Source organism: Lynx rufus, unplaced genomic scaffold, assembly GCF_022079265.1.
Source record: "Lynx rufus isolate CCGP_SWC_20201006 ecotype Redwood Valley unplaced genomic scaffold, mLynRuf1.p SCAF_23, whole genome shotgun sequence".
In the NCBI taxonomy this organism is placed as follows: Eukaryota; Metazoa; Chordata; class Mammalia; order Carnivora; family Felidae; genus Lynx; species Lynx rufus.
In genome coordinates, this window is record NW_025814838.1 from 12,088,152 (window position 1) to 12,114,879 (window position 26,728).

Below are 26,728 nucleotides of genomic sequence, written 5' to 3' on the forward strand. Positions count from 1 at the left end.
AGTATTTATTGAGCGTCTACTACTTGCTGGACACTATTCTCTGTGCTAGGACACAGCGGGAAATAAGCGACATCAACTCTTGCCTTCGAGGGGGCACAGAGAAGAGCAGGGCGAGTGCGAGAGAAGGAGGCAGACCTCGCTGCTCTCGCTTCCTGCACAGGGGCCGCCATGAAACAAACCACAGCATCGCACTTGACTCTCCTCTCAGGCCAGCCACGCCCCCACCCCAGCCCCCTCAGTCCTTGTCCTACCTTGACAGACACGTGGCCCTCCACCTTGTCCATCTCGGCCAGGAGTGCTGAGAGCAGAGACGACTTTCCACAGCCCACCTGGCCCACCACGGCCACCAAGGAACCTTCCGGAACGGAGAAGGTAATGCTGAAATGACATAATGTGCTCTGCCTCAGCCACACCCTTGCCTGAAACAGGTGGTGACCCACCAGAGCTGGATGTACCCAGAGCGGAGAGAGGCGGACGGCAGGGCTGGAAGGAGCCTTCCCAGTCTGGAAATGACCACCGCTGTCCCTACTGCCAAGCTTGGCTCAGGGAGCGTGCGAGGGCCTGGGCACAGGAGGCTCCAGGCAGGCGCTGGGATGCGCACGTGTCTTAGAGACGCAGAGGCAGCGGGAGTCACCTGGGCGGCCAGATCATGATCAGGGGGCCAGATTAACCATGCAGGCGACCTGAGGGACAGACAGGAGCCTCAACGTGAACTCTGAAGGAAGAGTAAGCAGCACCAGACACAGAAACCCAGGAAGAGCTTAAGAGAAGGCCCAAGGGTGTGAACGGACAGGTGTGATCGGGGCTCGACATGTCGACGGCACAGGACGAGGCAGAGGGGAGTAAGGCCAGCCCTGGAGAGGTGGGTGGGCAGCAGGCACGCCCGAAAACCTCAAAGCTCGCTGTGCTGGGGGCCTCGGAGTTTGAAGCGGGGGACCTGCCATGGAGGAATCCGAGTCTGAGAAACACGTCTCTACGGAAACCATCCTTTCACAGACGATGGTGCCCCGAGTACGACAGTAAGCTCCAGGCTCCACTGGCAAGACCACCCGTCCAATGACACGGGCCAGTCGCTGGCTGCAGTCAGGGCCTCTTTGGGTTCACTCACCCTGGCTGTGCTCTTCGATGGATGCCGTTACGATTTCAACATATTAGTGCAAGCGTTAGATTCTGCTATCGCTGACTGTTGAAAGCTCATGAACCGATTATGCTTTTGTCCCTGAGCTGAGGGGCGAATGGATGAGGGGGCCACGACAGAAGAGGACGCCGAGCGAGGCGGCTCCTGTGACTGTCCAGGTGAGAATGGGTTATTTTTATAGGGTGAGGAGAGAAAAGGTTTGGGTGGGGAAAGGTTTGGGGAGTTCAAGAGCGGAAGTGAGGGTGAGGCACATGGAACAAAAAGACAAGAGAGACAGACGAGAGAAAAGCTAAAACTGAAGCAGGCAGGAGTGAAGTTAGACATAAGGAAGAACTTCCCAAGCATGCAGCCCCACCATGAATTTTCCAGGTGTAGAAAGAATTTTACCAAGATTCTTTTCTCTAGAGAGTCTGTCCCCCATGCTTCCTCAGTCGATATACAGCAATAATTCGGCTATCCAGTGAGGAGGTAATTGTGAAGGGGCAGGGAGGATAAATTTGGCCCCTAAAAAGGTTCCTTCTGGCCCTGTTTATTTTGGGGACTCCTTTGAGGAAGCCTGACAGAGCTAGTGAGAAAGGCCTCCCCAGCTCAGAAACAAGTAAGAGGCACTTGACGAGTTGCCTGGGGAACCAGGTCAATTCCTGGACACTGTGCTTTGGTACCAGATGGGGAGGTGGCAAGGAAGGGTGACTCGGCAGCTGTAGGCCTGGGAGAGGACAGAGAACAATTCCATCCTGACAAATCCCTTCCGACAAAAATTCCTTTCAGCAGACCCAAGCCTGCCTGCAACCTGTAGCATCACAGCCTTAGACCCAGCCTGGCCAATCAGTACGCTCTATCTCTCCTGGCACAGTGTTTGGCTCAGTGAGGGGCACATGACCCAACCTGGACCAATAAGAGCCAGCTGGGTCTCCCACCGAAGTAAGAGGCACACTGGGAGCTGACGGGGTCTATGTCCCATCGTGAGTGGGGGGGCAGCTTGAGAAGGAAGCAGCACACAGGGAAACCGAACAAAGACAACATGGAGAGAATCCTGATGGCACAGAGTCCCTGGATCATGCTGTACCTGACAGTGGCTCTGAGTTATGCAAGCCAAAAACTGTTGCCCAAACCCATCTGTGCACGGTTTCTGTCTTTTACAATCCAAGGGAACCCTCTGTGCCAGCACACTCTCATCTGCTCCTTCCTGCAGCCCTAACAGGTAGGACTAGACCTATTTCCCCGACGGGTAAATTGAGGCTCAGAAAGGCACAGTGGCTTATTCAGGGTCAAAGAGCTAGAGTGTGGCTGGAATCCACATTTGACCAGAGCCTCCTGGCTCTCTCCACGTCCTGGCTTACCCATTCAGCGTTGGAGGGTCACTCCTGGCCCATGTGAACGTGGCATTCTTCACAGTGATGCTGTTTGTGCCCCCACCTGAAAAGCACCAGACACAACAGGTCAGGGACAGATGAAGCCTGGGGACTGAGCACGAGCAGGAGGCTCTCTCTTTTTTTTTTTTTCCTCTTATCTTTTTTGAAGTTCAATGGCAGGTGCTAGATACTTGCACTAGACATTGGTTACATTAGCTCTGGTTTCTAAAGAACCCCAACCAGACCCACAAAGCAGAAGGAACCACAACAGGGCTCTGCCTTGAAGGTTACACCATCCAGATGCCCATCTCGCACAGGGTTGGGGGAGCCCCTGGGGGTTTACTCATAGCTCTGAGGTCCCCGTCCCCCCATCTTGGGAAGATCGGGCAGCTCTGGCTGGGGACGCTGAGCAGAAGCCAGGGTCAACAGGGAACAAGCACTGCTCTCCATCAGGTGGGCCTGGCCCTTGGCCCTCACCACCCCCTAGGCCCTTGCTTTCTGTTCAAAGTGGGGTCCTTGGCCCAGAGCTCCTGGATTGCAGGGTGGCCTCCTAATGCACCTCCCTGGATCGCTTCTCCCGCCACCCCTGCTCCCATCGCAGCAGGTCCAACTTCCTGAAACAGCAGGCAGGTGAACTGTGAAAAAGCAGGCTGTGGAACAGGAGGTGGGGTATCACAGGGTGGATGGGGGAGGGAAGAGCGGTAGACAAAGCCCGCATTCTGTGGATAATGGCTCCTGGGGATTCTAAGCTCCCAGCACCTCTTCCTTCACTTTCTCTCCCCTTCTCTCCCTTTTATACTTTATGCCTCCTTACTTAAAAAAAAAAAAAAAAAAAAAAAAAAGGAAAATTTTTTTTTTGACCCTTCATTATGAGCCTCCGTAAAACCACCTAGAGATAAGATGGGCGTGTTTTCAAGCTGTCAAATAAAGAAGTAAATTCCCCCACACAGAGAAGAAACAAAAGCCCATTGCAAGAGGAAGTTACTGGTTAACCTAACCTAACGAGCCCGGTCCCCAGGCCTCCCCGTCCGGTCCCGGTCCCCAGGCCTCCCCGTCCGGTCCCGTCCCGTGTAACACAGACCAAGGAGGAAAGTGGAAGGTGCTATTTAAGGAATTTAAAGAAAAGCCACTTGAGTCAGACAAGCTAGAAAACCACCAGACCCGGCCGGGAGTGGCCAAAGTGGCCCCATCTGGCACCCAGGGAGTGTGGATAAACATCTCAATAAGTCAAACAGCCTAGGAGACTGTCATTAGGGTGGAAAGGGGGTGCTGAGGCCCGGACCACACGAGAAAGCCTGGGGTTTTCCAGAGGCCTAGGGGTTTTCCAACAGGACACTTGCAGGTAATTGTGAGCAATTTTACTACTCTGAAACTTCCATGGGCTGTCCCAAATTTCAGGCCTGCGTTAGGCAGAGAAATGTGACCAGGAGTAGATGGCACCGTACCATTTACGGGGGGGGGACTAGGTCCTCAGGATGGGAAGAGGGGAGGGGGGAGACTAGGTCCTCAGGATGGCAGAAACTGGTAACCACAGGCCAGGAATGTTGAGAAGAAGATTCCAGCATCCACTGAGCAGTGGTTCTTAACCAGGGCAACTTTGCCCCCCAAGGGATATAATGCCTAGAGGCATTTTTGGTTGTCAAAACTGGGGTGGATGCTACTGGCATCTAGTGGGTGGAGGCCCGGGATGCCCCTCAGCACCCTAAAAAGCAGAGGACACCCCCCCCACACACACACACAGCGAAGGACCATCTGGCCTTGAATGTCAGCAGTGCCGACCGAGGCTGGGGAACCTGGCCGTAGACGGCTGAGTTGAAAATGTCCCAGATCGCTCCTCTCTTACGCTAGGGACGTAACGGCCACCACAACCACTGGGTCAGCAGGCACTGGGCTAAGCGTTGCACACACCATCGAAGACATCTGAATGCCTACTTGGTGCCAGGCACTACTTGTACCTTACAACCAACGTCTGCACACATTCGTGCCTCGGACAGTATTTATTGGGCTCCCGAGCCCGACTGTTTGAGTCCAATCCCCGTGTGGCCATGTCCTAGCTGGAGAGCCTTGAGCCAGTTACTTAACTTCTCTGTGCCTCATTTTCCTCATCTGTCGACTAGGACCGATAATAATGAGACGGACCACACAGAGCTGTGCTGCTTGGTGCATAGTAGGTGCTCAATAAAGCTCAGTGAGGGAGACACTGTCCAGTGGACTGGAGCACAGATTCCACTGGCCGGCTGTGGGTGCAAATTCTGACTCTACTTCTAATTAGCTGTGTGATCTCAGGCAGGTCACTTAGGCCAGTTTCCTCATCTGTAAAATGGGGGTTTCCACAGCTCCTCTGTGTGATGTGTGAGCAGCGGGTGGGGTAGTGTCTGCACGTCCTTAGAGCAGAAAGTGCGTGACAGGAGTGTCACTTAAGTGAAAGCAGTCACTGCTGGTAATGGTATGAATATTTATTATTAAGTGCTTAGAGATATAGCCATGAGTAAGATCCCCACTCAGGGGGATTGATGAGGAAAGGATAAATTAGTAAGCTACAAAAAAAAGAAAAACAAAAAACAACAAAACCCAATCAACAATAAAAATCCACGTTAACACCCTGCTAGAGAAAGGCACCTTCATCCTCATGACCCATATGGGGAAACTGAGACTCAGAGCAGTGAAGTGACCTGCCGAAGGACACAGAGCTAGAAGGTTGGAGCTGGTCTCCCAACATCCGTCCTCGGTTTGCCCGCCCATCTGCCCAGAACAGAATCAAGATCTGAGCTCTGGATCCTGTCCCTCGGCGGGAGGCCTCACCTCCAGCTGCCTCTCGGTGAGGACACACCAAGGAAACAAGCTGAAGTTCAGCCGCCTGGACGGTGCAAGATAAGGCCACCCCACTCTGCAGAGCCCCTGCTCCCTGGGGCCTCGCAGACGGGCTTCTGGGCACAGCCAAACCCAAGGGTAGCCTTCGAGGTACAGGGGAACCAAATGCACACACCGTCTTTGCCAGGCTTCCGCTCGATGCTGTCGGCCTCCAGCTCCTCGTGAGACAGAAAGATCCTGAGGCGTTTGAGGGAGACACTCGCCTACAGAGAAGGCAGTTACGGGGTGCAGTTATTTTTAAAAGCATTTTTGCGAAAACAGACCGAGGCCGACTTTCAGTGGTTTCCTCTGGGTGTGGAGGGGCCCACATCCTCCCTCATTTCTGGAGGCTCTGCGTTTCCTACAAGAGCGGGCCTTAGAATAAGAAACAGAACAGGTTTTGGTTCTTGTTTGTTTTCCTTTAAAAGCCCACGACTTGTATTAAAAAAGAGGGTAGGGGGACTGTCCCAGATGGCAAGGGACTTGTAGAAACAATGACCAAAGGCAGTGGTCCGGCGTAAGGGTTAAAAACTTGCTACCAGTGGGGGCACCTGGGTGGCTCAGTCGGTTAAGCGTCCGACTTCAGCTCGTGTCATGATCTCACAGTCCGTGGGTTTGAGACCCGTCTAAGACTCTATGCTGACAGCTCAGGGCCTGCAGCTTGCTCCAGATTCTGCATCTCCCTCTCTCTCTGTCCCTCCTCCACTAGCACTCTGTCTCTCTCTCTCAAAAGTAGATAAAGATTTAAAAAAATAATAATTAAAAAATTAAAAAAACTTGCTACCAGTGGATAACTAAGTCCCTGAGATACAATGCAGAGTGACCACAGTCAACAACACTGTTTATGAACTTCAGGTTGGCTTCTTACTGGTTGCCACCAGAAAAAGGAAACGAAAATCATGTGATGTGACAGAGGTGTTAGGTAACATGCCAGAGGTAATTCCATTGCAATACGCCAGCATATGAAATCAACACGCTGTGTGTACCTTGAATTTAAGCAACGGTACTTATCAACTCTATCTCACTAAAGATAAGTTGAAAAAAAAAAAAAAACAAAGCAGAAGAAATTTATGCTGAAGCATTTATGGGTGCAATGTCAAGAGGTCTGGGATTTGCTTTGAAATTCTTCAGGGGCACCTGGCTGGTTAAGTCTGTGAAGCATGCGACTCTTGATCTCAGGGCTGTGAGTTCAAGCCCTGAGTTGGGTGTAGAGCTTACTTAAAAATAAAATCTTAGATAGATAGATAGATAAATAAATAAATAAATAAGTTTCTTCAGCAGAGAAAGAAAGGAAGGAAGTGGGGCAGGAGAGGAGACAAGAAGATTTAGATGAACCAAGTGTGGCAAAATGTTGAATCTGGGGGCGTGCTACACACAGTTCATTATTATTATACTGTTCTCTCCCTACCTGTGTGTACGTCTGAATTTATTCATAATAAAAGGGGTTTTATTTGCTGGCTAATTTTTTTTTTAAGTTTATTTATTTATTGGAAGAGAGGGAGAAAGCACAAGTGGGGGAAGGGCAGAGAGAGAGAGAGAGAGAGAGAGAGAGAGAGAAGGAGGGACAGAATCTCAAGGAGGCTCCACGTGGCCAGCACGGAGCCCAACACAGGGCTTTAACCCACGAACTAACTATGAGATCATGACCTGAGGCGAAGTCAGATGCTTACCTGACTGAGCCACCCAGAAGCCCCCATTTCCTTGTTTATTTTATTATTTTTTTAATAAAGCATACCCACAGAGCTGTACAACCCAATCTTAAGGCTGATCTGTGGCTGAAAATGGGGTTTTCAACATGAACGTGTTCAACACTGGTGAGAAAAACACGAAAAATACTACCGGCAGGAAAGTGGTGGGAGCGTCACAGAGCGACTAAGTGGCCGGTTTCCTCTCTTTACAGGGTCACTGTGTGGACCTTATTAACTCTGGGTGGGTCTGGGTTGGGGTTTTTCCAATGGTGGGTCAAGGCCCATCAGTGGGTTGTGAAATCAATTTAGTAAGTCCAGAGGTGCATTCTTTGAAAAAGCAGGTGAAGATAGGGCAGGGTGGAACAGACCAGATCAGAACAGGATAAAATATTTCAGAATCTTACAGAGCACCTGGCTGCATTCAATATTTGCTTTGTATGCTCAAATGTGAGTTCCTCGCCAAGAGGTAAAACGGATTCCTTTCTTTGGGCTATGAGCAAACCAGCACGAAAGTCCCCCGTGGGGGCCTCGTCGAGCCAACCGGGCACGGTGGGACGGGTCACACAGAGGGAGCGGTACAGAGGGGGATTTGCGTCATTTCCCCTCCTGCTTCGTGTCCCCAGAGAATCCCTCCCTGACCCCCCACCCCCACCCCAGCCTCGCCTGTACCTGCACGATGCTGCTGATGACCATGGGGAGAATATTCAGGGGAAACCGGAGGATGTTGAACAAGGCCAAGGACACGAAAGCTTTCTGGGCATCCAGGATGTTGTTCTTGTTGACAGTCACGTAGACGGCAAATGTACACAGGGCCACCTACAAACAGAGCATCCTTTACTGACTTGTGTCCCCTGGGCAGTGTGGTCAGGCCTGCCCCGTGACAGGCCGCCAGAGGCAGGTGAAAACGCCTAAAACAGTGTCTAGAACACGGCAAGCACTCACTAAACACTCAAAGAACTGGATAGGTGAGTGACCAGGAGCTGGAAGTCGTGGCCTCTGTACCAACCTTCTCCAAAGCACACCGTACAGATATCCAGAGAATTCCTCAGGAGTGGAATCCCACCTCTGGGCTGTTGCCCCGGCAACCTTCTCTGCCGGAAACGACCTTCCATCCAGACCATGGCCTGGCTCCTCCCGCTGACCCTCCGAGAGGCCACCCCACCCCCCTCTGCCTGAAACAACCCTGTGACTGCACCTACTGCACCTCCCGCATGTCACAGCACCTACTGCTACCTTTTACTGCAGGACTGTAGGTATTTGTTGTCGGTCTCTTGCACTACAACATGACCTCCACCAAGTCAGGCGTGTGGTTTGTACCGGGCAGCATTCTCGGTACCTAGGACAATCCCCAGGCAGGATACCTCCTCTCGCCATGCCTCACATGCCTGATCCGTGAAATGGGTGTGGAGACGACAGGGAATGCCACTATTTCAAGTTCCTTCCAGCTCACAGAATTTATGATTTTATATCCCCAGGAAAGGAACATTAAAAAAAAAACGGGGGGGGGGATCAGGGCACCTGGGTGGCTCAGCGGACTGAGAGTCCGACTTCGGCTCAGGTCATGATTTTGAGGTTCGAGCCCCACATCATCAGGTTCTGTGCTGTCAGCGTGGAGCCCACTGTGCATCCTCTGTTCCTCTCTCTCTCTGCCCGTTCCCTGCCTGCGCTCTCTCAAAACTAAGTAAAACATTAAAAAAAAAAAAAAAAAAGAGGGGCACCTGGGTGGCTCAGTCAGTTAAGCGTCCAACTTTGGCTCAGGTCATGATCTCATGGTTTGTGGGTTTGAGCCCCATGTCGGGCTCTGTGCTGACGGCTCAGAGCCTGGAGCCTGCTTTGGATTCTGTGTCTCCCTCTCTCTCTGCCCCTCCCCCGCTCACCCTTTGTCTCTCTCTCTCTCAAAAATAAATATAAAAAAAAAATTAAAAAACAAAAGGGAAAACAAAAATAACGGCAAAGGTACCACTTTTCCCAGAAGTCAGACTTGCATTAAGCCCTGGGGTGCCTCCTGGGATTTTACTACGCAGGCTGCAGGCCGACCAGGATGGGGGTTCAGTTGTCTGAGACAGCAGCACATTACCTACCTGACCAGGAGAAAGGGAGGACGCCCTAAATAATCCAGGGCCGGGCTGCTCCGCTGGGGAGGGAGGCATGAGATCACCAGGGGGATTTCTGTGCCTCTCCCTTTACCGCTGGCGACACAGAATTGCCAGGTGTTGCCGGGCGAGGCCAATAACAGGTGTCCCACGAGATCACCCAGGACACGCTATCAGAAGCAATCTGGACAACCCTGGACCCCGACAGACGGACACAAGTCCCTGCCCCCCACATCAGCCCCAGGATCACAGAGCCATTAAAGGCTTTCCCTGTGGGAAATAAACTGCCCAGGCCTCTGCCTTTCTAAGCTCAGAGCAGGCTGCCGGGAGCCAGGATGTCTGAGTTTGAGCCCTGTCCCTGGTGCGGCAGTGGTCCAGGGCATTTTCAGGGTGTCTGCTGCCTCATTTGTTTGCTACCTACCGGAGGATAACACAGCTTAAAAATGAAAACCAACAGCTTTGCCGGGAATCAGCTGTGTGACCCTGTGTCACCTCCCGACTCCAAGCAAGCCTCTGCTTTCCTATCTACAAAATAAGGGAATCCGGTTCCACGTGCACAGGGCTGCTGGCCGCGACAAAGCAGGCATTTAAGCAAAGTGCTTAGCACACTGCCCGGCGCACGGTAAAACGCAATATATGGCAGCTGTTTTTATTTCTGGTTACAGGACCCAGTCCAAACTCCTTGGTCCACTCTTCCAAAGAATCTATTCACCGGGCCCCAAGGGCAAGGCACTGCAACGGAGAGCTGGAGCTGGTTCCTGTTCTGGCTCTGAGACATCAACAAGCTACGTGACGCACTAGCCTCTCAGCTGAAGACACTCTCACTCAAAATGCCCGACAGATCCACACAAAGGAACAGTATTCAGCCATAAAAAGGAATGAAGTGCTGACACGTGCTACAATATGGATGACCCGTGAAGACACGATGCTAAATCAAAGAGAAGCCAGAAGGAGCATCAAAGACCGTGTCTTATGTGATCCCAGGGAGAGGAAACGTCCACAAGAGGCAAACTACAGAGACAGAAAGGAGATGAGTGGGGCGCCTGGGTGGCTCAGTGGGTCAGGCGTCCAACTCTAGATTTTGGCTCAGGTCATGATCCCACGGTTCGGGGGCTCGAGCCCCATGTTCAGCTCCACACTGGCAGCACGGAGCCTGCTTGGGATTCTTTCTCTCCCTCTCTCTGACCGTTCTCTGCTTGTTTTCTCTTTCTCAAAATAGATAAATAAACATTAAAAAAAAAAAAAAGTAGGTTAACGTGTTCTAGAGCTGGGAGAGTAGGGAGGGACTGTCAGTGACTACAGGGCTCCCTTCTGGGCTGTTAGAAATGTTCTGGAACTAGACAGTGCTGATGGTTGCACAACCTTGTGAACATATTAAACACCACTGGGTTGTATGCTTTAAAACAGTGAATTATATCTCAGCAAAAAAAAAAAAAAAAAAAAAACTAAGAACAAAAAAACCACCTCCCTAAAGTCAGTCTGCTTTACTTAGTGGAGAAGCCAAGCCTTGACTCAGGCCCCAGGGCTTGTCTGGTTTGTAAAATCCTTTCCCTGTAACTTGCCTGACCTCCTCTCCTATCCTCCGCCCACTTGTGCCGTTCCAGCCCCAGTGGCCTCCATGACTATTCCCTCTATGGGGTGGGCACAGTCCTGCCACAGGGCCTTTGCATGTGCTTTTCCCTCTCCCTGGTGGGGGCCCTCACTTCCACTGGGCCTTTACTCAAGCGTCACCTCCTCAGTGAAGCGCTCAACCACCCTTTTTAAAACCACAAGCCCTCCCTACTGCTCTGTCTCGCATCTTTTTCTTTTCCGTAGCCCCACGGATTAGCGTGCTATATGGTGTATTTACTATCCGCACGAAGACAGGGAGCAACCGCACGTGTTCCACAGCCCTGGCTTCTCCAGGAAGTGGAGTTCATTCTTCCTCAAGGACTAATTTAGCACCTGCTGTGTACCGGCACTGTGTGGCGAGGAGCGAGGCAGGCTGGGCGTTCCTGAGACTCACAGTCTGGGGGAAGCAGGTGTCAACGGAGTTCTCTCCAGCAGCAGGGTATCTGGACGCGTGCGGAGGCGAGTGGGGTCAGCGCAAAGACTGGGGCTGTAGGCGAGGTGGGGGCTGGAGTGTGCCACAGCCTTGTAATGGGTGAAAGTCAAGGAGGTGAGGAGTTTTCTGCAAGCAATGAAGAACAAGGGTGCCGCTCCAAGAGCTAAGAGTGCCTCCACATTGAGAAATGCAGCTCACAGGTGAGCCCATCTACTCCAGCCCAACTCCTCTTTTGTGTGTGGACCTGTGTTCTTTCTGTCTGCCCAGCATCCATTCCTGCTTGTGGTTACAATACCGCAAATTTCTTTTGGGAAACAAAATCTCTCCGAGTATCAGGACGTGACTTTGGCCATAAATGAACTGCCCCAAAGAAAACCCCATGGAGAATACAGAGCTGAGAGACAGAGAGGGGGTCATTCCCTTTGAAATACCTAGATCCAGCCATTCCTGAAACCCCACTCATGCTCAAAACCAGCACTTTCCTATACGTTTCAATTTTGTGACTTAAAAATCCCACTTTTTTTTTTTTTAACTCTTGTCAGTTGGAGTTAGGTTTCTGCCAATTGAAAAATAGTTCCTAACATGGCTTATTCAAATCTTTTACTCATTCAGGTTTTCCTCCACATTACATTTAATGAATGTGTACCACGTGCCCAGAGATACAAGCAGGGGGAAAAAAAAAAAAGATAAGGTCCATGTATGATCTGATCAGCAGAGAATAATTGCCATATGGAATGATAATCGTCCTAACGAAGGGAGATACAGGGTAAGTAGAAGGCGAAAAGCTCATAAATCTTCTAAGACAGAAAATGCTAAATATTGACGGCTGCCTGGGGCTACTATTTTAGCAGAGTGCATTAAGCGTACATGATAGATGCCAGGCTCTGCATTTCAGAAAAACAGGCCCATTAATCCCGCCACAATGTCAGCCCTGCTCCTGTCTGACCTCCCTAGGCCTCTGTCTTCCATCAACCCTACTGGGGGGTAAACACCTCATCATTCTTGAAGTGCAGGAATTCACCAGTGGAAAGAATAGGCCAACACCTTCCAAGAGAACCAAACGCTACATATTTCATCCTAATGTAGTCAGAGGCTTAGGTGTCTGGGCCGGGGCCACGGTCCCCAAGTGACACACAGGCTCATCGGTTTCATGCCCAGCAACTTAATGGACTCCGCCTCTGGGAGCCCGCTGCCCCTGCCTTCCCCCATCCCCACTCCCCTGTAGTGAGTGGCAAATTCACGGTCCAGAAAAGCCAGTCCCCCTCCTAAGCATCTCCTGGGCCATGGCTTTCTGGCGGAGGCTAGGGCAGGAGACGTGAAGTGAAAAGTCAGCACATACAGGGGACAAGCTAGAAACAATACACTGGGTCAGAGGACCTGAGGACCAGAGGACCAGAACCAAGGGTCATGGGAAAAGGCTTCCCCATCCGAAGTCTAACCAAACCCACAGATTAAAAAAACCCTGTCACTTACTCCCCCTGGCTGCAGATCTTTACCTATTAGAAAAAAAACAAAAAGTACAATTCAAAACGCCTTGGATTTATGATTTGCCATCACTTGTATGAAAGTAAAGTAAATAAAAGAGATGCATAGGTTTAATTACATTTATTATGTATAGTCACTGCTATGCTGATTTATGCACAGGCTTTCTGCGCACTCAAAAAAAAAAAAAAAGAAAGAAAGAAAAGCTGAGTGACTAGGGCTGAAGAGGAAAAAGGCTGTGCCTTTCCCTGCAGACCAGCAGTTCTCAACTGGAAGGACACCTGACAAAGTCTGGAGACACCTGTGATGGTCACATTGCACAGAGCCTGACGCTATCTCACAAACTGTGAGATCATGGCCTGAGCTGAACCCAAGAGTCAGACGCTTAACTGAGCCACCCCAGGGGCCCCACGTCCAACTCTTGATTTTGGCTCAGTCATGATGTCGTGGTTCGAGCTGACAGCACAGAGCCTGCTTGGGATTCTGTCTCCCTCCCTCTCTGCCCCTCCCCTGCTTGCATTCTTTCTCTCTCTCTCAAAACACGCAAAACTAAAATTAAAAAAAAATGAGTATCACCTGTGCAAAGGAGAATATTTAATATTTAATAGTTACAAACACACAGGAACTATTTAACAGTTTAAAGGAAAAATAATCAAAAGCACACCCTATATAACCACCATCCAGTCTTCGAATACTTTTTACTTCTAAAAACCAAAGAAAGCCATCAGAGACCTGGAGAAAGTTAGGGAGACCGGAGTGTTCTGAAAGAATGAGCTAGCAGAACCTTCTAGCCCAGAAGGCTGGCGCACGTGAGCCAGAAAGGATCGAACAGAACTCGGAGTCCCAGAACAGCTAAAAGATGTCACTTCATGTGCCAACTGTAGTCAGCTGACAGCAATCACCTGGCGGGCCGCCTGGGAGAGAACCCCATGACTGGCTGGGGATGTCCAGGGTGGGCATGGGAGCGGGGTGCAGGCAGGGGCCCACACGTAACAAGCCCTGTGACCTAACCCCTTCGTGTTTCTTTTGCAAAAACCCAGAGGCAGGGAGGTAGACTGACCGGCCTCAGGGCACACCGTGAGCTGGCAGTAAAATTCAGCAGGCATCCAGACTCCAAGCCAGGGTTCCACACCTGTTTTTGTCTGGCCCACGCGCTTAAACCATTTTACACGATTCATTTTTTTTTAAATATCAAAATAATAGTATTTTATGACCCAGGAAGATGACATGAAATTCAAATCTCAGGGCCTATAAATACATTTTTACAGGAACACAGCCACGTCCGTTTATGGAGGTATTATGCACGGCTACACTGGCAGACGACAAGAGTTGGGGCAGATGCTGGATGGCTCAGAATGTCTACGTTTACGGACTGCTCCTTTGTAGAAAAGGTTTGCTCACTTCTGCTTTTCGCCAGCGTTTCTCAAACTTCAATGTGCGTACCCACCACCTGGGTGCAGGGCGGAGGTGTTCAGTAAATTCAGATCCTGTTTTAGGCCGGTCTGCAGTAGGGCCCGAGTCTCCATTTCTAATAAGCGACTTGGCGATGCCGATGCTACTGGGCCTCGGACCACACTGTCAACAGTGGGCATCTACTCCACTCCTCAAAGTGTGGACCCCAACCAAGGGCAATCGGTAACGCCAGGGAACCCGTCAGCAACGCAAATACTCAGGCCCCACCCACACCTACTGGGTCTTGTTTCAACAAGCCTCCCAGGTGATTCTGATGTGATTCGAGTTGGATCCTCACTGCTTTCCACCCCACTGCCTCCTGGGCGAGTTCAGACTCTGGGAGACATGAAGTCAAGCCTGATGAAAAACCCAGCGTCAGAAGGAACACACTTTGACACACCCTGAAAATGCAAGACTTTCCTTAAACATTCCACCTGTGACTCGAATGAAGCTGATAATACTGTAATAGAAAAGCTTCCCATTTATGAAAACGCGTGACTGCGGTTCACAGAAACCTCCCGTAAGAATATATATTCGCCAACAGGGCTGAGAAATAACAGTCATCATTAGGACAGCATTAAAATAATCATGATATAATTAAAAATATAAAGACACAAAAAAATGAACCCGGGGGCATGATTCTTAACTATATATTTTTTAAGTTTATTTATTTTGAGAGAGACAGAGACAGTGTGAGTGGGGGAGAGGCAGAGAGAGAGGGAGAAAGAATCCCAAACAGGCTCTGCACTGTCAGCACAGAGCCGGATGTGGGGCTCGAACTCATGAAATGGGGAGATCATGACCTGAGCTGAAGTCAGACACTCAACCCACTAGGCCACCGAGGTGCCCCTATTCTTTTTTTTTTTTTTTTAGTGTTTATTTTTGATAGAGAAAGACAGAATGTGAGTGGGGGAGGGTCAGAGAGAGAGGGAGACACAGAATCGGAAGCAGGCTCCAGGCTCTGAGCTGTCAGCACAGAGCCCGACGTGGGACTCGAACTCATGAACCGTGAGATCATGACCTGAGCCTAAGTCAGACGCTCAACCGACTGAGCCACCCAGGCCCCCCTATTCTTAACTATTCTTAACAGTGCACTGTGCCTAAGGGGTTTCCACAGCCCATCTTTATACGGTCTTGTGGTCTAGGGGTAGAAACTTTGTCTTTAAACTTTCGAAGTTGGCCAGCCAGGGAAAGACCCATTAAAGGATTCAAGACTTGCATATCGGAACATTCAATGCAACACGGATCATAATAGCAAAGAACAGGGACTATCCTACAAAGTCAGCAATAAGAGATCGCTTAAGTCCACTCTGGCACATTCATGCACTGAACATCCACGCTTCATTACAACAGATGAAGCAGGGCGCCTGGGTGGCTCCGTCGGTTACGCGTCCGACTCTCGATTTCAGCTCAGGTCATGATCGCACGCACAGTACATCAGTTTAAGCCCTGCATCAGGCTCTGTGCTGACAGTGTAGAGCCTGCTTGGGATTCCCACCCCCTCCCTCCCTCCCACTCTGCTCCTCCCCTGTTCATGTGCGCTCTCTCTTCCAAAATAAATAAACAAACAGATGAAGCAGATGTGAATGCACGAAATGGTCATATCTCAAAGTACAAAAGAGGTATAGAACACTATGTGTGACTCTATTTGAATATATTAAAAATATTTTTTTTTACCAACTACATCCACAAATATTTCTTTTCTAAAAAGATACATGAAACTGTCGCTTTGGAGGAAAGGGACAGACGAAGGGAAGACAATATATTTTCATCTTCGGACTTTCTGAATCGTTTCACCTGTTGTTGTTTTTACAGTGAATGACCAGTATGTGTTGAGCACCTGCTATGCACTACTGTATACACTGAGGGTGTAGCAATAAACAGAGAAGACACAGTCCCTGCCTTCCCGGAGCTGACATTCTAGTGGAGACAGACAGTAAACAGGGACATTGTGCAGTGCGTCTGGCTCTGCCACCTCCACGGTTTGTGACCAGCCGGCAAGAGATCAGAAGCTGACACTGGAATGTAGCCCAAATGTGGCACCAAGAACACCGCTGGGTTCAGCTGGTCTGCTTTCGTAGGAAGACGCTCTCAGGGAAGGAAGCAGGGAGCCTGACTGACATTGTGGCACAAATTTCTTATCTCGTGAGCCCAGCAAGCAGTTCCTGAACTGGCTACTTTGGAGTGTCCCTGGGCTGGAAGCTACTGAGTGCTGTTGAATAACATAAATTTGTGGGGAGGGAGCACTTCGTGAAGGGAGTGGGAGGAGAGGGCCCTGCCAACTCATGACCTTTTAAAAATATGTAGGTTTGCAAACACAACAAAACATAAAGCGAGGGGGGCCGGGATCAGGTTGGCCTCACTCACCAGGAAAGGTGTGCAGACCCAGGTGAAGGTCCCCACGGCTGCCAGGTAGGCCGATTTCTTCAGCACCTTCAGCTCCTCCTGCCTGATGGCCAGCACCTTGTCTTTGAAGGCCAGTTCCCACGCGTACAGCTTTAGCACTTTGATCCCGTTGAGAATCTCATTCATCAGCTTAATCCGATTGTCTTTGCTCTTCATGTGGGCCACCTTTGGAGAGACAGGAGCAATCAACACCACAGCAAGGGGCTCACTTCTGGCCCTGGCCCCAGGCCATCCCAGAAGGGTGGGGAATCGACCCTGCAATCCTTATGAATGCTACTCTCTTTTACACCAGAGAAAAAACTGCTTCGGATCCCTTCCGCTGGACGTAGAGATACCAATTAGATTTGGATTTGCAAAGCAGGTGTCAGGGAAGAAGAAAGGCAGGGGTCCTACTCTGCTAATCCAAACACAAGACAGATAATGATGCTGGACTTATTTTCTGCTCCATTTTTTTAGCTTCTTTACTGGGCCATACCACTGTTAAATGCTGCTAATACCATCTGGCATTTTCCAGATGCATCTGACATGCACCTAGTCATTGAAGGCTCTCAAGAACCTATCACGAGTGCCGTGGTCACTCCTGGGTCACAGATGAGGACGCTTCTTTTTTTTGTCACGTGAAGCAGAAGCCAGTGACTGAAGTGGTTTCAAGGGAGGGCCGTAGGGACAGAGCCTCTTCACTGTTTAACCTATTCCCACCCGCACCTGCTGAGGCCTCTTTCCAACAGGACCCAGGTCCTGGGATGCATCTCTCCTACTGTGTCATCGGTGTGGCCAAGCGCTCTCAGCTGAAATCCCAGAGGCACATCATAAATAGCCATCAATAAGGGATGAGAGACAAAAACCTCGACCCCTCTGTTTCGGACCATCTCACACCAGCTCAAGAGAATGAAGTCAGGCCCCACACTATGCCACAGAAAGATCCCTGAGACGCGGTGACAAATGCTAAAACCGTGCTGGCCAGATGGGTCGGTGTATAAACATATATGATGGTAACAGCACAAAACACACACACAAAAAACACAGCAGACCCAACTAGATAATGAGATCTCTCTTTAAATACATGTAAAGTTCTAGAAGGCTTTGCTTTGGTGTGTTCACTGGGACTGAGGGAGCAGGGAAGGGGGCATTCCCTTTTAATCTACACAGTGTATCCACTGAACATCTTTTATAAGGAAAAGGCATGCGCTGTTGTTACTTGGATGTTTTAAAAGTTAAAAAGCGGGGCGCCTGGGTGGCGCAGTCGGTTAAGTGTCCGACTTCAGCCAGGTCACGATCTCGCGGTCCGTGAGTTCGAGCCCCGCGTCGGGCTCTGGGCTGATGGCTCAGAGCCTGGAGCCTGTTTCCGATTCTGTGTCTCCCTCTCTCTCTGCCCCTCCCCCGTTCATGCTCTGTCTCTCTCTGTCCCAAAAAATAAATATTGAAAAAAAAAAAAAAATTTAAAAAAAAATAAAAAAATAAAAAAAAATAAAAAAATAAAAGTTAAAAAGCATTTCTGAAAACAGTGGAAGGGCTAGCATAAGGTAATGGGCGGCGGGAAGTCAAGGCTAGTTTTTATTCCACTCTTGAAAATGCACATAAAACACATAAATGACTAAATTCTGTGGGAAATAAGGAATTCTCGGAGGCCCATGGATGTGATTTTCGTCACTGGCCTGTGAGGCCTAACTATTTTGGGAGTTCTCAACCTTGGCTGTCCGTTGTCATCACTCTGGAAGCTTCAAGAACTGATGCCCAGGCCTCATCCATAATATTAGGTGAATCAGAATCCCGGAAAAAGAGCCCAGGCATCAGCATTTGCGAGAACTCCTCGGGGGATCCTAGCAGGGATGTGAGGCTGAGAACCCCTGGGCCTGGGCAGAAGGAACTCGGCTAAAATCCAAATGGAAAGGCGTCCAGCAAGGGCCTCCGCGTGGGGCCCTATGGAGGCACACACCCTACCTGGTAGGTCTTGGTTTTCATGGCCATCACGGCGTTGACGGGAACCATGAAGATCATCACAGCCACTCCGGCCAGGACGGAGGGGCCCAGATTCTAAGGACGGAAGAGAACACAGGCCTTCAACACAGGGCTTTCCAGCTGAGCCCCTCCACAGGGACTCCGCAGACCTGGCCCAGGGCATTCAGGACAACTGTGTCACTTTTACCCCGTGACGGGCTGTTAGGAACTTGCAGATTTATTCCTGAGCATCTCTTGGGGTCCCACAACCCCTTTAAGAGCATGCAGGTCCCTTATCTGAAACCCTGGGGTCCAGAGGAGCTTCGCAAATTGGAACTTTAGGAAGGTATCGAGACGTTAAGCAGAAGAGAGTTAACACAGCCAGCCCGGCGCTTTATCTTGTTTAAAGGCCTGCTTTACAAATTTGGCCCCTGGCTGGGATCTGGGAGCTTGGATCTGGGGAGGGTTACCACCATTCTCAGGACTGGTAAGAGCGGCTCACCAGGCCTCAACTCTGTACAAACGATATGGTTTATGCAGAACCCCCCCCCCCAGCTTTGCCTTCTGAGAGTCTGCAAGTTTGTGCCAGGCAGAGTCTGCCTATGTGACCAGCCCCCGATAAAAACCCTGGGCGTCGGGTCTCTATCAAGCCTCCCTGGATGGTAACATTTCACACGTTGTCAGAACTTGCTGCTGGGGAACTGAGTGCATCCTGTGTAACTCTGATGGGAGAGGACTCTTGGAAGTCTGGTACCTGCTTCCCCCAGACTCTGCCCCCTGTGCCTTTACCCTCTGCCCATCCTGCTGTACAAATCAGGGCCCTGAGTCTTCCTAGCTACTCGTCAGCCTGGCGGGGTCTTGGGGACCGCTGACACCGCGTGTCCCTACGCGCCCACTGGGGCCCTGGCAGTGCCCTCCCTAATCAAATACAGTGATTTTTCCAGCATCAAAACCAGAGTATTCACACTGAGAGAAATCATCAAGATCACAAGTACTTCACATCAGTTCAAGTAAGGTTTTGGCACCAAATGAATTAAGGAAAACTTTCAGAGCTTCTGGATTTGGGGATTTGTAGATAAGAGGCGGCAGACTTGTTCTGTTATCACAATTGCAGATAAGGGATCGACAGCCAGATTAAGAGGTCAGGATAAGCCACAGATCTACATCTTGTACCTTCTACACCTAAAAAGAAACAGCTTGAGAAACTGGCCCAGTGCACATGTACTCAGCAGCTACACACAGATGGAGCCAGAGGGGGATGTGATTTTTTTTTCCCCCATTCGGCATTTGGAAAACCAGGAGCGTTAGTCTCTTCCAGGTAATCACCCTCAGGGACAACAGTCCTCGTCTCCCCAAAAATGCTGCTGTTGCTCCAGACGGTTTGTGACGTATCTCCGTCCAGGGACGATTAATCCACCTTTGAGAATGAAGGTGATTTCTACCACCCACCTAAAGCATTCAGAATGAACTCCGACAGCAAACAGTAATGGAAAGACACTGGGCAGATCTATATACCATGCACTGTTCTCTGAACATCACCTGCTTTGATTCATTCCTTGGTCCCAACATCCCTGTGATGAGAGGTACCATTACCATCACCAATTTCCAAAGGAGTGACATCAAGTAACAAGGTCACAAAGCTGACGATGGAAGAGGCAAGGTTTGAACCCAAGCAGTCTGACTCCTGAGCTCACTCCAGCATCGCTATCCTATACAGTGTTTGTGATGGTCAAACAGAAATCCTATTTTCTTTCTTTCTTTTTTAACGTCTTTTTGTTTTTGAGAGAAAAAGACACAGAGAGGGAGCAGGGGAGGGACAGAGAGAGAGGGAGACACGATTTGAAGCAGGCTCCAGGCTCCGAGCTGTCAGCACAGAGCCTGACTTGGGGCTCGAACTCACGAACTGTGAGACCAGGACCTGAGCCAAAGTCAGACGCTCAACCGACTGAGCCACCCAGGAGCCCCGAGAAATCCTATTTTCTATCTAAACTAGTAACTCCCAACCAGGGAAGAATTTTTCCCAGGACACATGAGGCCATGTCTGGAGACATCTGGGTCCCAAGCGGCGTGGGGGTGGGGGTGGGGGTGCGGAGAGAGATTTGTGTTGCTGGTATTTTGTGCAAAGAAGCCAGGGACTCTGCTCGACGATCCTGCAGTCCACAGGCTAGTCCCCCAACAAGAAAAAATGATCTGACCCCAAATGTCAATAGCACATTCAGCAACCCTCATCCGAAACAAAACCATTTTCCTCATGCTTTATACATCAGCCCTGAAGGCCAATTCTAGAAGATGTGCTCCAGAAATATCTCACCCAGGGCTGTGCTTTCTGGGGAGGTGGATACCCCAAGATGTAGGCCCAAAAAGACATTTAGATTCTGGTATTTACTTCTAAGTTTCATTACCAGAAACAATTTATAATCCCTCATCTGCTCCATAAACAGACCAAAGAAATGTAAACTATAGTCATATCAACAGATAAGTCACTGTGCACCTATTAGGCACCAGGGCCCTGTGGGACTGCAGTCGTGGGAAATAAAAAATAAGACAAAAAGAAGGACACCGAGCCCGTGAGGAACCGACACATTTATCAGGAGAGGAGGGGCTGGTACACTGAGCAGCAAAAGACTATTTCAGAATGTAACATCACAGGAACTCCTATACTAAAGTTAGTGGGTTTAAAAAAAGGAAGAAATTAGTCTCATTGAGAACGAAAAGGAATTAGTGGTGGAGTGTCTGGGTGGCTCAGTCGGTAAAGCGCTAACTTCAACTCAGGTCACCATCTCATGGTTCTTGAGTTCAAGCCCCATGTCGGGCTCTGTGCTGACAGCTGGGAGCCTGCTTCAGATTCTGTGTCTCCCTCTCTCTCTGCCCCTCCCCTGTTCATGCTCTGTCTCTCTGTCTCAAAAATAAATAGACATTAAAAAAAAAAAATTAAAAAAAAAAAAAAAAGGAAGAAATTTGTCTCATTGAGAACGAAAAGGAATTAGTGGTGGGGTGCCTGGGTGGCTCAGTCGGTAAAGCGCTAACTTCAACTCAGGTCACCATCTCATGGTTCTTGAGTTCAAGCCCCATGTCGGGCTCTGTGCTGACAGCTGGGAGCCTGCTTCAGATTCTGTGTCTCCCTCTCTCTCTGCCCCTCCCCTGCTCACTCTCTTTCTCTCTCTCAAAAATAAAATAAACATTAAAAAAATTTAAAGAAAAAAGGAATTAGTGGATGTGGCAGTTGCCACAGCCTTAAACGGTGGGTAGCACTTCATCCTTAGCAAAGAAAGAGGGAAAGGAATTCCTGGCAGAAGAAAAGGCTCAGAGGTGACAAAGAATAAGGCAGGGGTTAGGCTACGAGCATCTCATCAACTTAAGTGCTCCATGAAACTCTGGCTGAGGCAAGGAGGAATGCAATATTCTCTTTTCTTGGACACCATTCTCAGTAAAGAGGATATAAACCTAAAGGGATAGAAGCCATTGAGGGAAATCCATTGAGAACAGTCAACTCAAAGGGAAATAGGGCCAAGAAATGATGAGAAGGGTGAGACTGAGTCCTCATGGCACTGCTTGAACTCCTGGATCCATCCATGCCTGAAGCCATACTCTGTGCTCTGCAGTTGCATGCACCCACAAAATTCCCTTTATTTGCCTAGATTGTTTTAAAATCCATTTCTCTTCCTTGCAACTCAGAGAACCTTGACCAACACAGATTAGGACTAGTGAGTAAAGGGAATGTGGTTAGTGTTTAGGAGGATACAGTAGGAGACATATGGTGTGTATGTTGTGAGGTTACTAATTACATGCACTGTCAAAAAAAGACAAACGCAAACAACTGTCATGCCACCAAAAAAAAAGGGCATAAACCCAGGGACCAAGGGAAGGGATAAGATATCCAGCAATTGTCTAACAGGCCAGAAAGTAAAACGTGAATGACGGCAAGGAATACAGAGGTTCTGCTTACGAACACCCACTCCCTCACCCCCCGCCGCCCGCATGTGGCGATCCCTCCCTCTGCACCACGCGAATGACGTCAAACACACACCAGCCACAGGAGGTAGAGGGCAAGGACGACCTGCAGAGGGGCTGACCAGATCATGTTGATGTACGTGGCCAGGTCCATGAACCTCTGGGCATCCACGGACATGAGGTTGACGATCTCCCCGACCGTGGAAGACCTTCTGGCTGAATTGGTGATCACCAAGGCCTGCAGGACAAAGGAGAGAGGAAGAGGTGAGTGAGGCAGGAGACGGCCCGGGACTCTCCCTCCAGGCCCTGCGAAGGAAGAAGACAGCTCAAGAGTGGAAAGCCCACTCTCTTTTCTCCTCCCTCGCTGCCTCGTCTGTCCCATCGCAAAGCTCCCGCTGTCACCAATGACATTCACTGCCTCGCCCTGACTTCTTCAACATGGAAAGGACCCCAGAGATGGCCTCAACCAGGGCCTCACACACTTCAGGGTGCACACACATCACCCGCGAAGTTACTTACAGTGTGGTTTCAGATTTGGTAGGACGGCGATGGAACCTGGGGCTATGCATTTCTTACAAGCTCCCAGATGATGCAGATGCCGTTCGTCTGCAGAGAACACTCAAGGAGCAAGGTCAAGGTCAGGGCTTCTCAACTTTGGCATTACTGACTTTAAAGGTGGGTATTTCTCTGTGGGACCAACCTGTGCATTGTGGGGTGTTCACCACATCCCCTAGATGGCCCCACTCCCAGTTAAGAGAACCAAAATTGTCTCCATACATTTTCCAAACATCTCCTGGAAGGATAAAATTATCCTGGTTCTCAAACATGGTTTCACACTATTACCTGGGGAGTTTAAAAAACATTGGTGCCCAGGTCCCACCCAAAATCAGAGATCCTGATTTTGTTTGTCGGTGGTGTAGCCTGAGGACCAGGGGTTTTGGAAGGTCTCCAGGGGAGACTAACTTACAGACAGGGCTGAGAACCAATGACCAGTCCACAGTTCCTGACTATCTCCTAGGCAGTCTCTTGTCAACCCTGCTCAAGCAGTGTCTTTGCCCCAGAAGCTAAGAAATGAAGGAACCAAGAAATTCCTTTAAAGCTGGATGTACAGGGGCGCCTGGGTGGCTCTGTCGGTTAAGCATCCAAGATCAGCTCGGCTCATGATCTCAGAGTTCCTGGGTTTGAGCCCCGCATCAGGCTCTGTGCTGACACCGCACAGCCTGCTTGGAATTCTCTCTCTCTTCTCTGTCCTTCCCCAACTTGCGCGCACTGTCTCGCTCTCTCTCTCACAATAAATTAATTAAAAAACAAAAACAAAACCAGCTGGCTGTGTACAAATACTATGTATTTCACTATTGAGGGAAAAGACGTCCTGCTCAGTGCAAATGGAGAGTTAGAAGCAGCCCAGAGTATCAACAGCAGAGACAGGATGTGAACCCGGATTTTCCCACGTCAGGTGCCACCTAAGAAATTCAGCTACCCAGGCGCCTAGGTGGCTCAGTCGGTTAAGCGTCCGACCCTGGGTTTCGGCTCAGGTCACAACCTCACTGTTTTGTGAGTTCAAGCTCCACGTCAGGCTCTGTGCTGACAGTGCGGGGCCTGCTCCGGCTTCTCTCTCTCTGCCCCTCCCCTGCCCACATTGCTTTGGTCTCTCTCAAAATAAGTAAGTAAACTTAAAAAATTTGAAAAATAACAAGAAATCCAGCTGCCCGTGGCCGACACGGCCCCAAGCAGATGTCCCACACCCACGGCTGAAATCAGCTTTGCTAAGGTCTCGCGCCTGATGGGTCAGTCCCCGCCACGTGCGGTCACGGGGGCCACCCTCACGCTGCCGCTCCAGAAGCCGGGCTCGGCATCCCCACGGTGGTCCCGGGAGGGGCGGGGGAGGGGGGCGACCCGGCCAAGCCCCCCCCCCCCCCCCCGCAGGGTCTGGGGCCACGGCCGGGCCCGTGCGCCAGGCCTGGGCTCACCCACCTTCCGGTAGACCGCCCCGATGACGGCCGTCTTGATCCTCATGCCGCTGACGAAGCAGATGTGGAAATACTGGTGCAGCACGAGGGTCTGGAGGCAGGCGCTGACGAACAGCAGCGCCGTGTAAAAGTAGCCCTGCCAGTCCGGGGCCTTCGTATCGTTCACGAAGTTGATGAGCAATCTGCCGGGCGAGGAAAGAATGCCGTGACCGTGATGCACGTGGCAGGGACTTCAGCATCTCGACCGTGTCCGGGCCAGGCGGGGTGGGCGCTATTCCTTAGTGTTACGCTCGGGAAAACAGACCCGGGGCGGTGACAGGGCTGCACGGGTGGCCTGAACCTGCTCCCGACGGCGCGCCCCGCGCCTCCAGTCTCACCACCGGACAGTCACCCAGAGGTGACCAAACAGAGACTGTGAGAGGCGGCGTTAGCAAAGCGGAGAGAAGGGACATGTGGCCCCAAAGAGACAGAAAGAGACAGGTAAACAGAGAGAGAGCAGAGAAGGGAGCTCCTCTCTGACTTTCTGCTTTTAGGCTGCAGTGCGACACGATCTGGCTCATTCTCTTGTCCTTGCTTTCCACAGATAATCCTCTCTCTTGCCTCTTTTGGCTTCAGGAAAGCCTGGTACGTTTCTGTTCCTTGCAACCAAAGTGGCCTCAGCTTGGATGGTGTTCGAGCAAAGCATGAGGCAAAGCGGGTCAGGGCAGAGAGGCTTGGCTTCAAGCCCACGGAGCCAGGCCACGTGACCCCAAGGCTGAGGTTAGGGTACCGTAAGTGAAAGGTCAAGGACACAAAGACTCATGCAGCGGGCAGGGAAGGGGTCTTACTTTAAGATCTCCGGGCCGGCAAACATCATCATGTCATGGAGGGCCTTGAATAAGAAGCTCATGAGGAAGTAGGGCCCGAAGGTCTTGTATAACACCTTGAACAGAGACGGCTCCCGGCCCTTCTGAGGGGACTTGACAATCAAAACCTCGGCCTCCTCGTTCACGTCCACCTGGGAGCTCCCTTTCGGCTTGGCGGGATCCTTGGAGGAGTACGCGATCTTCGCCTGCTGCCTGGAACACAAGGAGGGTGGAGCGGTTCTGGGGTCTTCCTCAAACCGGGCCGGCCAGCCGGGGGGAGGGCCAGGGCACCCCACCCCCTCAGGGGGGCCCAGCCAAAGAAAACCAGTCACGGCAGAAAGGAGGCCGAACATGCTGGTTAGGAGTACAGACGCAGGCTCCTGGCCAGCCAGCTCCGTGACTTCGAGGTCAAGTGGCTTCACCATTTTAGGCCTTAGTTTCCTCATCTGCTAAATGGGGACACAGGGACGAGTCTACCCCACAGGGCTGTTGGGAAAATTCAGTGTGTTCACATACGTGAAAGGCACTGAAAAGCGCCAGCCCCACCGTGATGTACAGATTCTATGCAATCTCTGATCAGAATCCAAGTTGACTGACAAGCAGATTCTAAAATTCATATAAAAACTTGAGGGACCGAGGACAGCCAAAACAATCTTTAAAAAGGAAATCAAAATTGGAGAATGCACACCTCCCGATTTCAAAACTTAATCAAGATAGGCATAAACACACACACACACACACACACACACACACACACACACACAGAGCCACAGACATACACATTATCAGTGGAACCAGAAATAAACCTGACTGATTTAGGGTATCCACAGTGTCAAGACTGTTCAACGGAAAAAGAATAATCGTTTCAACCGGTGGCACGGAGAAACCAGACAGCCACGCAAAAGAAGGAAGGTGGACCCTTAGTTCATTCCACGTACAAAAATCAACTCGAAATGGGTCAAAAAGACCTAAACACAGAGCTACGACTATAAAAATTCTTAGAAGGAAACGTGTGAAAATCTTCATGACCTTGTATTTGGCAATGGATTCTGAAAAATGACATAAAACGCAGAAGCAAAAGAAAGAAAAGATAAACTAGATGTGGTCAAAATTAAACACGTTGGGGGTGCCTGGGTGTTTCGGTTGGTTGAGCGTCTGACTCTTGGTTTGGGCTCGGGTCATGCTCTCTGGGCCGTGAAATCGAGCTCCACAATGGGCACGGAGCCTGCTTACAATTCTTTCTCTCCCTCTTCCTCTGCCCCTCCCGCACTCGTGCATGCTCGCTCGCGTGCGCACGCACTCTCTCTCCCTCTCAAATAAAACATTCAAAAACATGTTGTGCTTCAAAAGACACAATTAGGAAAGTGAAGAGACAACCCACAGAATGAGAGAAAATACTTGCAAAGGGAATATCTGATAAAGGACTTGTAACCAGAGCATGTAAAGAACTCTTACTACATACAATAAGGAAAAAAAACACCCAATTCAAAAAAGACAAAGAAGATACGCAAATGACCAT

The 26,728-nt window shown here is 50.3% G+C and overlaps 1 protein-coding gene and 1 long non-coding RNA gene across 4 annotated transcripts in view; one reads left to right on the forward strand and one right to left on the reverse strand.

Annotated features, from left to right (window-relative positions):
* ABCC1 (ATP binding cassette subfamily C member 1) overlaps positions 1-26,728 on the reverse strand; it is a 138,624-nt gene that overhangs the window by 41,966 nt on the left and 69,930 nt on the right. For all 3 annotated transcript variants that reach the window (XM_047087555.1, XM_047087554.1, XM_047087556.1), the window contains 9 exons: positions 25,192-25,422; positions 24,369-24,546; positions 22,471-22,632; positions 18,447-18,539; positions 16,467-16,670; positions 7,698-7,844; positions 5,477-5,564; positions 2,479-2,554; positions 252-378 (listed from right to left, as the gene is read on the reverse strand). In XM_047087555.1, coding sequence (XP_046943511.1) covers positions 252-378; positions 2,479-2,554; positions 5,477-5,564; positions 7,698-7,844; positions 16,467-16,670; positions 18,447-18,539; positions 22,471-22,632; positions 24,369-24,546; positions 25,192-25,422 — 1,306 coding nt within the window. The remainder of the gene's footprint in view (positions 1-251; positions 379-2,478; positions 2,555-5,476; positions 5,565-7,697; positions 7,845-16,466; positions 16,671-18,446; positions 18,540-22,470; positions 22,633-24,368; positions 24,547-25,191; positions 25,423-26,728) is intronic.
* Positions 10,821-13,996, forward strand: LOC124517881 (uncharacterized). The gene is made up of 3 exons (XR_006963589.1): positions 10,821-11,365; positions 11,778-11,931; positions 13,916-13,996. It is a non-coding gene; the product is annotated as an uncharacterized LOC124517881 (long non-coding RNA).